Raw genomic sequence first — 11991 nt, forward strand, 5'->3', positions numbered from 1 at the left:
AAGTATACAACTTCCTTACTTGAGTGAAAGTATAGATACTACTGGTCAAATATTCCTCCATTACAAGTAAAAGTTGTAAAGACCGATTTTTACTTCAGTAAAAGTACAGAAGTACTTGTTTTTAAAAGTACTTCAAAAGTAAAAAGTAAATGTCAATGCATTGTTTTATTATTGTTGCATTGTTGTATGTAATACTTACAGTAGGCTACCTTATGCCTCTGAATCTATGCCTACCTACCCTCATATCAATATCAAATTTATTTCTAGAACACAGTTCCAGTAGTGGGATTGAATGTGAGATTGAATAAGTGCACTCAATAACGTCCACAATGGTTTCAGATACCCAAATGGCTGTTCCCTCAAATAGTGCCCTATTTAAAGTGTTTTAGCATGAATATGTTAGCCTTACTGTTATCTATAAGCTAGTGTGCTCCAAAACAATGACAAAATTTGCATTTAGAAGACCAAACCCAACGTTGAAAATGAAAATCATGTTGATGTCAGAATCCAACGCCAGATTGACATTAATCTCCAACGTTGGACAGACGTTGAATTATGGTTGAAAATGAAAATCGGGTTGATGTCAGAAACCAACATCAGTCGGGTTCTGAGTCTGACGTCAACCTGACTTTCATTTCCAACCAAAATCCAACGTCTGTCTGATGTCAATCCGACGTCGGGTTCTGATGTCAACCCGACTTTAATTTCCAACCAAAATACAACCTCTGCAACCAAAATCCTGACTGACGTTACTACTTTCTACTCAAGGACCTTTAACAGAATTGTAGTGGAGTAAAAAGTACGATATTTGTCTTTCAAATGTAGTGAAGTTAAAGTAAAAAGTTTATAGTAAAAAGAAAAAATAATACTCAAGTAAAGTACAGATACTCAAAAAGTGTACTTAAGTACAGTACTCAAGTAAATGTACTTTGTTACTGTCCACCTCTGGAAATACTAAATACAGTTTAAAACCTAATTTGTGTCATTTTATAATATTCTAGAAAAGCTACAAATAATGAATCACAGTTTTAAGGAATGTAACATAACAAGGTGAAATCATGTGGTAACATGTTGCATGTTTTTAATATTTTTAGTACATTCACATGAATATCAATTCAATAGATTATGTCAAAATGACGTTTTGTCTATGCGGTCGAGAAGGTCAAGGGTTCTTCAGTATTTTTAATAAACGAGTTATATAATTGCTTATTAAACAATCTAATTAAGTTTTACAACAAATAGATGTATTGTGGATGGATTGTGTCAAACTGTTTCAGTTTGATAATTATGATATGATATGGGCGTGGCAGAAAAAAAAAGACGACAGTTTCACGCATGCGCACATCATCGAACATCTTAGGCGAAAGATCAGCCCACGGCACACAGCAATGAGCAGCAGTAAGATCAGCAGCAGCGCTGCAGACTTACACATTAAACAATGTAGCTTACTGTGATTTTAAGACGGACGAAGAATGCCCCGTACGTTGAGAGGGTGGGAGGTGTGACGGGTTTGTCCTGTTTTTCCTCTTGCTGTTGAGATAACATGAGAGCTCCGAGCCCTGAGCAGTGTTGATCAGAAAGAGAGGGAGGTGTCCATCTCCACCATCCTCTAGCCATCATCATCATCATCATCATCATCATTCTCCACAGCACCGCCATCGCATCCCAGGGCTTTGTGTTGCGGTAAGTATGAAACTAATACCCGAAGCGCGGAACTGGCACGAGCTCAAAACTCTGCGAGGAAGAATGTGTGTAACGTATTTGTGACTGCAGGGCTGGACTGGCTCGGCTAAGCTACAACCTTATGTATCCGCAGTGTAAGAGGCATGTTTTTGTTGGAAAGTGTCAAGTTTGTTGGTTTTTATTGTTCTTATTTTAAATATATAATATAACACATCTAATGTCTTTAAGAGCTAAACTTTTAAACTCAACAAAGAAGACTATCCGCCCGTCATCCGGGGATTATCGCGTGGAAGTGATGCTAAATTTAGTGTGCCTCTAAAATGGATCACAAAATTGATATGGTTTACATTTCTTTATTAAAAACATCGTAATTTGTCAAATTCACCCTTTCCATGTTCTTTAAGGATATTCTTGGTGGTCGTACCGTTTGGCTCACCTTAACACTTTCTCGATGTATTTACTTAAAAATAGCCTAAGTGTTTGCCAATAAAGATTTTCATTTAGCCCAACCAGGAACTACCTTGTGTTTAGTCCAGAGTGGAAAAACAAGTATGCTTTCTCATTTGCCTTTGCTGGGCAGGTGCACAGCCATTGGGATGTAAATTAAATGACAAGCCAGCTGGTAGATCAGCAACGCTGGTATCTGAAGGCTGTCACCCGAGCCACTGATAACAGTGGGTTCTTACAGCTCCTTATCTCTATTGTCTATTGATCGTGATACCCTGGAGTGGCCCTGAGGTTAATTTTAACTTGCTGCTCCATGCACTGTCTGGAGATAATTTTTCATCCCTGTGCAAATGTCAGTCAGTGAACTTTGATGTTTCTCTCTTTTTTCACAGGACGTGCATTTGTGTTGCAAGAGATTTACAGTCGCATTGTGGAATGAGACACCAACTGGCGTGTAAGTGTCTTCTGTTAGAATAATGTTGCCAGGCGTGGGTGTGTTTGGAACAGGGCAGACAGTACGTGCCCTGGTGCCGTTGCTCCAAAAGGAAGGCTTCCCTGTTCAGGCCGTCTGGGGCCGTACACAAGAGGAAGCAGAGTCACTAGCCAGCGAGTTGGACATTCCCTTTTCCACCAGCCAAACAGATGATGTGCTGCTACATCCGGAGGTCCACCTTGTCTGCATATTGACACCTCCTCCCCACACTCGGCAGATTGCGGTAAAAGCTCTAGGTGAGACTTATGCTGCTTGGCTTCTTATCTTGATTGTCCGTGTTGTCTCAGGGGATTGGGTTGGGTTCCTTCCTGAACTCAACTAGAGTGTTTACTGCGCTACTATTTACTTAACGTCTTGGCACAAGCCAAATTGGGCTTTTTTTTCCCCTGCAGGGTGATCAAATGTCACATACTCAGATCACAGTGAACCCCTCAGCACAGTTAAGATTATGTTGATAAAGCTCTTGCTTCAAGCAGAAACTTGTTAGGCTTAGAAAACTTGTTAGGCTTTTTTTCATCATTGTTTACCCAGTTTTGTTCTCTGTTGTCTCATTCTCTATAGGTATAGGTAAAAATGTGATCAGTGAGCAGGCAGCTACACTGACAGATGCCTGTAAGATGGTGACAGCGGCAAGATATTACCCACAGCTCATGAGTATCATGGGAAATTCCTTGCGCTTCTTGCCTGCATTTGTCCAGATGAAACGCCTGCTAGGAGAGGGGTATTGTGGGACCTTGCAGGTATTGTAATTTCACTCCCCCCTCCCTTTTTTTTTAAAAGAAATGAATTTCTTTATTTATATGACCATTTCTATAATGATATTAAGAAAATGACTGACATTTATAATGTTAAGATTTATATTTCCAATAAATGCCATTCCCTTGATATTTCTACTCATAGAATCCTGAAAAAAATTGTGTTTTCTCAAAAAGGTTAAGCAGCACAACTATTTTCAACATTAATAATAGTAAGAAATGTTTCTTAATTATCAAATCAGCATATTAGAATGATTTCTGCTGGACCATGTGATACTGAAGACTGGAGTAAAATACATGAAAGCACAAAACATTATTTTAAATTGTAATATTTCATAATATTACTGTTTTACTGTATTTTTTTGATCAAATAAATGCAGCCTTAGTGAGCATAAAGCATAAGAGACTTTTTCCAAAAACAAAACAAAAAAACATTTCATGTTTTTTGAAAGATACTTCTTCACGTGTTACATTATGACTTAACTTGGTCAAAATAATAAACTCATTGACATTCTCTCTCTTTTTCAAGGTATGTGAAGCACGAGTTTATGGAGGCTCACTGCTCAGCCAATCATATGGCTGGGCGTGGGAGGAGCTTATGGGGGGAGGTGGCCTGCATACCGTGGGCTCCTGCATCATTGACCTCCTGAGCCACCTCACGGGACGCCGGGCTATGCGAGTGCATGGAATGCTCCGGACTTTTGTACGTCAAGGTGGCCCAGCGGGAGGGATTCGTTCTGTCACCGCAGATGACTATGCTTGCTTTCAGCTGCTGATGAGCGGAGGTGTGGTCTGCAGCGTTACATTAAACTTCAATCTACCTGGCACAGATGTGCATGAGATCATGCTTGTGGGGTCATCAGGACGACTCATTGCTCGAGGAACAGAGCTGTATGGCCAACGGAGCAGCATGCAAGTAGAGGAGCTTCTTATGACTGATGGTGGAGAAGGTGTAGGGCCATCTGTCAGGGGACTGAATGGCATGGTAACTCAGCTCAGACTCTCTTTTCAGGCACAAGAGGACAGGCGCTCTTGGGTACGGCATCCTGTTTCCATGGCAGCCTCTTTTGAGGATGGACTGTATGTACAGACAGTTGTGGATGCCATCAAACGATCAAATCGCACTGGAGAGTGGGAGTCAGTGGAGGTCAAGATTCAGGATGTTGACCCAAACCACAACCACAACCACAGGACCCTGCCGAACTAACACTACACACATTGTTACATTCTATATCTCAAGACCAACCATATTAATATCAGTCACCTTCTTTTACAATCAAATAACCATGCTTTCATTTTAAACATGAAGTACCTGAGACTGAATACATAATTTATCGGAGTTAATGCGTACTTACTGCAAGTTTTAAGTTATCAGGGGAATTGGGTCGCAAAACACTGGAGATGCGTCACTGGATAGGAATTGTGGTTTCAGGGTTGTTTTGTTGCCTATTTCTTGTAACAAAAAAAGATGTGCAAAGCTTATCTGTGAAACTTTGTGCTTATTTTTATGTTATCAGTTTAAATTTGAGTCACAGGATATAAATGTGAGCCCCTCAAGTTTTTATATTTTATATGAGTAGTGAATATAAGCTTGTGCTCTGCTGAGGATTTTTTCTGTATATGTGCACACGAGAGAGCTTTTATGGCACTGATAAACTTACAATGCTGGACACTAGATATCATTTTCTGTAATAAACCTGTTGTGACTTATAGTCTGATGCCCAATGCATTGGACATGTTAATGGTTTTACTAAGCTGCACATAGTTTCTTGAATTATATTTTTTATTGCTGAATTTATGTCTGCACTGTTTAAGAGTGAGTGATGGGTTGATGTTTGGATGGTGTTTTTATTCATTGTTATAAGTTTAATAATAAACATTTACTTAATTTAATTAAATATTTTTACTTCTGGGATTTACACAAATGCCTGTTGATAAACAACAAATATTTACCTTTTATTTTGTTATTTTTAAACGTGGATATAACACGAATGCCTATTGGCATTGTAGAGGGAGCGCGAAAGGCTCCTTTCTGGATGGTAACCCTCGTCTGAACTTCTCGCGAGATTTGCATACTTAATACTTTGTGAATCCTGCACCAATGATAATAAACGAAAAAAAAAAAGAAAGAAATTGTAAAATGTAAATAATCGTAAAAGCAGAGGATTCTGAAGATATGTGAAGCTTTGTCCGTTGCTTTTTATTTATTTATTTAGATTTAGGGACAAGATTCAATAAATGTTAAAATAAAATTTAACAAAATCTTTTTTACACCAACAAGGTGTTTTATTTATAAAAGATCCGTATTTATTAATGTGTTGTTCTCTCTGTTAATCATAAACAGTCTTGACTTAAAAGACATTAACTTAAACCGTTTGAAAACATTGCGGATCAAAGGGACACAATAACTAACCTATTATTTTGTCTTACTATATATTCCATAGCATCATAAAACATGGGTAAAAAATTTGAACATCAAGTATTATAAATACGAACATTAAGGATAACATTCATAACAAATACATTAAGGGAAAATATATTCACATAATGTTTTTACTCTTGAATCATTTTGCTCAGTGACCAAAGCATCAGCAACAGAGCGCATGCGCGAGAATTTCACGGAGAGAAGGTTACCATCTAAAATAAGGCAATCAGTATTCAAAGTCGACTCGTTCGAAAATGGCGGCACGAAAGCGAAGTATAGTCTGGTCATTTTTCCAAGCGGAGGATGAAAGAAGAGTATTGTGTCTTCTCTGTATGAAGACGGTTTTGTATTTTGGTCACACAACAAACATGCTTCGCCATTTACGAACGAAACACCCGTCAGATTTTTCCTCGTTGGACAAAAGGAAGCCCGCGACAGATGCGGTATCCAAACGCAACGACACTGGTTGCGTGGAAGGTATGAAAGGTTAAATTATTGTCTTGTAGTGTTTACCATTATGTACACTGTCATGGTGTAACGTTACTGTGATATGTCTATGATACAACTGGCTGGTTATGGAACTTAGAATCGACACCTCATATATTTTCTTTGGTTTGTGATGTTTTCCCTTCCATTTTGGCCTAACGTTACTTTGCACGTGCTTATATCTTACCACATGTGAGTCCAGGAGCTAATATAAAGGCGCTTTATCGTTCAAAACTGTGCTCGATGTGATTGTGTGATTCGGTATCGACTCTTCAGTAAGAACGGCTTCGTTTTACAGAGTCTTGTGTCAAAGTGACGAGAGTATCGCTTAGGCCATGGTTTTGGGTGGATGTCGCAACGACGCCATGTTGTTTTTTTCAAACAATTGTCTATTATGTCGCTCAATGATAGAGAGCTAATTTAGCACATTTTATATGATCTCAAACGAATTTCCCCGACGGGAATCGATTCGATTCGACTCGTTCAGTCAAACGAATGAATCTTCTGAATCGTGTCGCTGATTTGGATCGGCAATATACGGCGCTTTGACTGAAAGAGCCACCCCGCCCCCTCCCGTCCAAAATGAACGGGACAGAAAACCTTCACCGAGAACGGCCCCATTCTGTGCTAAATATAAAGTCGTATTATACACGAATTATCAGTGATTAATAAATTATACATAATGTCATTTTCTAACATCTAATTTGTTTTGAGCAGTATTTGATCCGAAATTGTCACGTGATGTACCATCTGTCACATCCCCGGATGGGCGCGATTTTTTTTTTTTATATATATATTTTTTATATATATATATTAAAAAAAATCGCGCCCATCCGGGGATATATATATTATTATTTTTTTATTCTAAAATTGGTCATTGGCTAAAGCCAAGATTATTTGTTTCTATACAATTTTGTATGTACAAAAATGTATAGTAATAATGGATAGGAAATGTTTTGATGTACAACACCTGTTCATGTCTGTGATCAGCTTCCATATCGAACAACGTTATTATTTTTTACAAATTAGAGTCAAAGGTTTTTACAGAGGGGATTTTGGGATATTTCTTTTTATCACTCGAAAATACTGTCAACAGCCAGAAAAAAACTACATTTTCACAAATTCTTAGGGAAAAAATGTTGTATATTATCAAGCAAATTATATATGAACAAACCCCTCTGTAAAAACCTTCAGAATATAGATAAAATTGTAAAGTTTGGTGTATAAGTGCTACTGAAATGGAGATTTCGGACTCAAAATAGATTTGAGAAAACGGCCTTTAAAAATATGTACAGTAATTGAAATCTACAGACACAAATATATTAAGTGCTATAAAAGATACTTAAAGAGATACTCCACTTTTTTTGGAAATAGGCTCATTTTACAACTCCCCTAGTTGAACAGTTGAGTGTTACCGTTTTCTAATTCATTCAGCCGAACTCCGGGTCTGGCGGTACCACTTTTAGCATAGCTTAGCATAGATCATTGAATCGGACATGACCATTAGCATCTCTCTCAAAAAAAATGACCAAAGAGTTTTGATATTTTTCTTATTTAAAACTTGACTCTTCTGTAGTTAAATCGTGTACTAAGACCGACAGAAAATGTAAAGTTGCGATTTTTCTAGGCTGATATGGCTAGGAACTATACTCTCATTCCTGCGTAATAATCAAGAAACTTTGCTGCCGTACCATGGGTGCAGCAGGCGTAATGATATGACGCAGCGCCTGAAAATAGGTCTAATAGGTTAGACAAACTTAGTCCCGGTCACGTTGGAAGTTACTGAGCTGGGGACTCACTGTCGTCTCACAACAAGGACTGTTCAAGGCCTTTGTGTGTGGAGTTTGGATGTTCTCCCTGTGTCTGCTGGGGTTTTCTCCGAATTCTCCTGTTTCACCCACAATCCCAAGACATACCGCAAAATCAATTCAAGACACTAAATTGTCCGTAGGTGTGAATGTGAGTGACGATTTCAAGCTCAAAATCTCTAAAAGACCCGCCCAAATCATACACTGCCAAAAGAATATGATAGAATTCTATTGTCATGACAACTAAGGTGTATAAGTACAATTTACCTCCTAAAAACTAAATAATTATGAGAACAAGACAACAGGAAAATGTATTGAAATGAGGCAAATACTGTAAAAGAAAATTAGCAGATGACAAAAAAAAAATTCTAACCAAACAGGTTGAAACTATTAAAGCATGTAAAATATTTGCAAACGGCAGTTAAGATGTTACCCAAGATGCTGGGCTAGTCCCTGCGACCTTACTAAAGATTAAGTGGTTTGGATAATTCATGGGAGTGGTGCTAAAGTGTTCTTTTGGTGTGATTTGCTTGTTGGATTCCCTGACTGGAGATTTCTCTGCAGAATTATGTATAATGTAGTTTTTTCGCCGGGAATTCAGCTGTTGGAACACTATTTGAAAAATTAAAAAGTTGATATAATGTGGACTGATAGCTTCAGCAAAAGTATACTCCATAGATTAACCACTTCTTAGCTCAGAGTAGGTCTGTCTTTGTTTGAAGGTTTTTAAATTATCATTAAAAATCAGTTCCCTCATGGAAAAAATTGAATGGGATTTTTACTTTTGGAACCTGACTTTTGCACTCTAGTTAATTGTTACTTTTGTTGCACAGCAACGTTCGGTTTTGTCATCATCTAGCTGCGGGTGTACAAAGTTCAGTCAAATTGAATTAAGTGATGGGGCATTTTAAATAACCAATGCAACTTCTTTTTTCTTCCTTTTTTTTTCTGTGCCAAGTTACAGTGTTAATGGACGAGCAGCAGGTAGAGGTGGAGTCTGTGGGAGAAGATGGTGAAATGGATGGTGCCATCAAAGGGATCCTTCGTGCTGCAGCAGGAGAGGGGACAGCTGAAGCAGAGGTGGCTGATGAGGAAGGCGAGGGGCCTGTTGATGAAGGGGATGGGAAAGAAATACAAGAGGACGAGACCCCAGGTAATACTCGCAAGTGGAGCTCCGTGTGGGTGCACTATCGAAAGCTTGGCCAGGAGCCACGAGCCCTGTGCTTGCTCTGCATGGAGAAGATCCAGCACCGGAGTAGCACAAGTAACCTTATCAGGCATCTACAGCATAAGCATCCCAATGAGTTTGCACAACTTGAGGATCACCCACAAAAACGGCCTAGCAAGCGTAAATCAGAAGATCCGAGCCGACTTGCTTCCTCTCCCACATTAGCGGGCGGGACTCCGACCAGATCACACATTGTGCCACCTAAGCGTGATGTCCGTTTACCCTGCAGTACCAGCCTAGACAGATACTCGGGTATAGTTTGCTTTTAACTCTTCTCATCAATATACATATTTACAGTTTGTGTGAAAAGGATGTTGTGTCAGGGTTATTATAGGGAACTAAAACCATAAAAAACACTAACTTAACTGATGTTAACTGAAATAGAATAAGATATACAAACACTTTAAACTTATACAAATAAAATATCTCTTTTTCATTTTGTGTATCTTAATATTCTATAGTATATCAAATAAAATGACAAACACACCACACACACACACACACACATATATATATATATATATATATATATAGATATATATAGATATAGATATAGATATTTATCAGATTCTGAATCGGATATATCAACTGAAGTGCGCAGCTCTGTTGTTTTAAAGTCTGACAATGTTAAAAGTGTTCATTTTCTGATAGAATAATTCAGATATTGAAGTGTAGCAATAAATAATAATAATAATACCAGACTTTTTTGAGGCAAGAAAATGGTAATTATTCTATGCTGTTTATATAGCAGAATATATGATGGTCAAGTCACCTTTATTTATGAAGCACTTGTTACCATACAGATTTGTTTGTTTCAAAGCAGCTTTACAGTGATAGTGAGTTAGCACATGGATTCAAACCTTCTGACATGCAAAGTAAAGCATTCATGTGAAAGTGGAGCTTCAGCCTAATTTTTATTGATCATTCATGTGTTTCTCTTAAAACAGGCATGGAGATTCATGAGATAATGCATTGCGAATAAATCAGCATGATCAAAAACTTGCACGGTCATATTTTTCCTTAAAAGAACTAGGCTAGTCAATAATGTTAATAAAGGGAGGAATTTAATTACACTATTTCAGATAGCCCGTCGGGCAGGCCGGTTGCGCATTTTGGTAGCCCCGACTGGAAAACACAATAGCCCCGGGAAGTTGGGCTAGCGATTTTGCAAGCCCTGATGTGTGTGTGTGTGTGTGTGTGTGTTGTTTTAAGTTTTAATATCACAATTGAAATGTTTTCCTTTTAGGAGCTAAGTGGTCTGAGGGTGTGCGTATATTGGAAAGAGAGCGGGAGCTGACAGAGGCGTTGAGGCGTGTCCAGCAGGAAGAGGGGCGGAGCATACAGCTGCAGAAAGAGTTACTACAGCAGTTCCGTGAAATGGATGCTGAGCGCCGAGTGCTTCAAAATCAGAAATGTGAACAAGAGCAGGAACATGCAAGGTTGCGGAAGGAAAGAGAAGACCTCCAGAAGGAGAAGAATGAACTCCAGGGGGAAAAAGAGGAGATGCAGAAGGAGAGAGAGGAGTTTCTGAAAGAGAAAGAGGAGCTAGAGAAACAGAAACAAGAACTGGACTCCTGGAAAAATGCTCATGCACAGGGACAGACCTCTGGATTTTACAATTGTTGATATACTTCAGTATGTCTGTTTCACAAGGAAACAATGATTTCCTTTTTATGGAAATAGTTATTTCTTTATCCTTTTTATTTTTTACAAGATTGCTTTGGATTTGGGGAAAGGGGTTGTGGGGAGTGGGGGAAATGCCAGGGATGTTGTATTTTCTTTAGCTAAATGAAAGTTTACCTTAACCTTCCAGGATTTCAAACACGTACATGCATGCATGCAAATGATAGATTTCCTGCCATTAAAATAGAGATTAATAATGAGATGGCCTTTCATGTCAGATAACTAGAAAATCAGTTTTCATTAGATCTACTCACATGCTGTATATATTCATGTATATATAAGTGTTAACACAAAAAAAGTTCATGTTCGCTCCGAAATCGACCAGTGTGTGAATGTATTCAAATGTGTTTTTGTACATTTATGCACTGGGAATAAAAAAAAAAGCTATCAGCAAATTTCCTTCAAGTCATTTGGGCCATGTTTTTGTTATTCCTACCCTGGAGTTGATAATGTCATGGTTTTATTGTATAACTTAAGAGCAGAGTTTTGCTTAATGTGAAGGCTGACAAGATGGTACTGCATTAATATTTATTGTGAAGAGAAGTTCAAAATTATTTGTTTTTAGACATATTTGCATACTGTTGTCACTTTAACCCTGTCTTGTACATTTTACATATTTTTGAGAGAAAAACGTGAACCTCAAAAACTCATATTTACTTCTCAAAGCTTTCAAAAACATCTCAGTTTGCTTACATGGCAACAAAAGCTTAGCGTTAAAGACCGTTTTAGGTAAGAGAGGTAGGGAGAGGGGGGAAAAAAAGGTGGTTTTAAGAGATAGTTCACCCAAAAATGACTCACCCTCATGACTTTTTTTTTCTCTCTGTGAAACAAAAGGAATTTTTTTTTTTTTTTTTTTTTTTTTTGTCCATACAGTGGAAGTTAGTGGTTACCAAAACTGATTTAAACATATATTTTGTGTTCGGCAGGAGAAAGACAGTCATAGGTTTGTATGAGCAGTATGAACGTGAGTAAACAGCAATTTT

At 38.1% G+C, this 11991-nt stretch overlaps 2 protein-coding genes across 3 annotated transcripts; both read left to right on the forward strand.

Moving 5' to 3' along the window:
- The first annotated feature begins 1319 nt into the window (after nt 1-1319).
- gfod2 (glucose-fructose oxidoreductase domain containing 2) lies at nt 1320-5172 on the forward strand. Of its 2 annotated transcripts, XM_084406027.1 has the most exons (4): nt 1320-1683; nt 2523-2859; nt 3185-3363; nt 3908-5172. In XM_084406027.1, exons 2-4 carry the CDS (start codon nt 2607-2609, stop codon nt 4583-4585), a joined length of 1110 nt encoding a protein of 369 aa, XP_084262153.1. In that variant the 5' UTR covers nt 1320-1683; nt 2523-2606; the 3' UTR covers nt 4586-5172. The 2 variants fall into 2 exon arrangements, with proteins under 2 accessions (XP_084262153.1, XP_084262154.1); XM_084406028.1 differs by lacking the exon at nt 1320-1683 and having other exon boundaries at nt 2414-2859.
- An 809-nt stretch (nt 5173-5981) lies between these two features.
- LOC311288559 (uncharacterized protein) lies at nt 5982-11657 on the forward strand (the record flags this gene model as incomplete). Its single annotated transcript, XM_084406038.1, is given in 4 exon segments — nt 5982-6028; nt 6030-6280; nt 9056-9577; nt 10572-11657. Coding segments are annotated over 4 exon segments (1200 nt in total). The 3' UTR covers nt 10952-11657.
- Between the last annotated feature and the right edge of the window lie 334 nt (nt 11658-11991).

This window comes from Rutilus rutilus (genome assembly GCF_951802725.1).
Source record: "Rutilus rutilus genome assembly, chromosome: 3".
NCBI lineage: Eukaryota > Metazoa > Chordata > Actinopteri > Cypriniformes > Leuciscidae > Rutilus > Rutilus rutilus.

Bases quoted from the DNA above. Each gene is read 5' to 3' on its own strand.
- gfod2 (XM_084406027.1), top strand. From the start codon at position 2,607: ATGTTGCCAGGCGTGGGTGTGTTTGGAACAGGGCAGACAGTACGTGCC. The intron at 2,860-3,184 runs GTGAGACTTATG...CATTCTCTATAG, and splicing joins GATTGCGGTAAAAGCTCTAG to GTATAGGTAAAAATGTGATC. The intron at 3,364-3,907 runs GTATTGTAATTT...CTCTTTTTCAAG, and splicing joins GGTATTGTGGGACCTTGCAG to GTATGTGAAGCACGAGTTTA.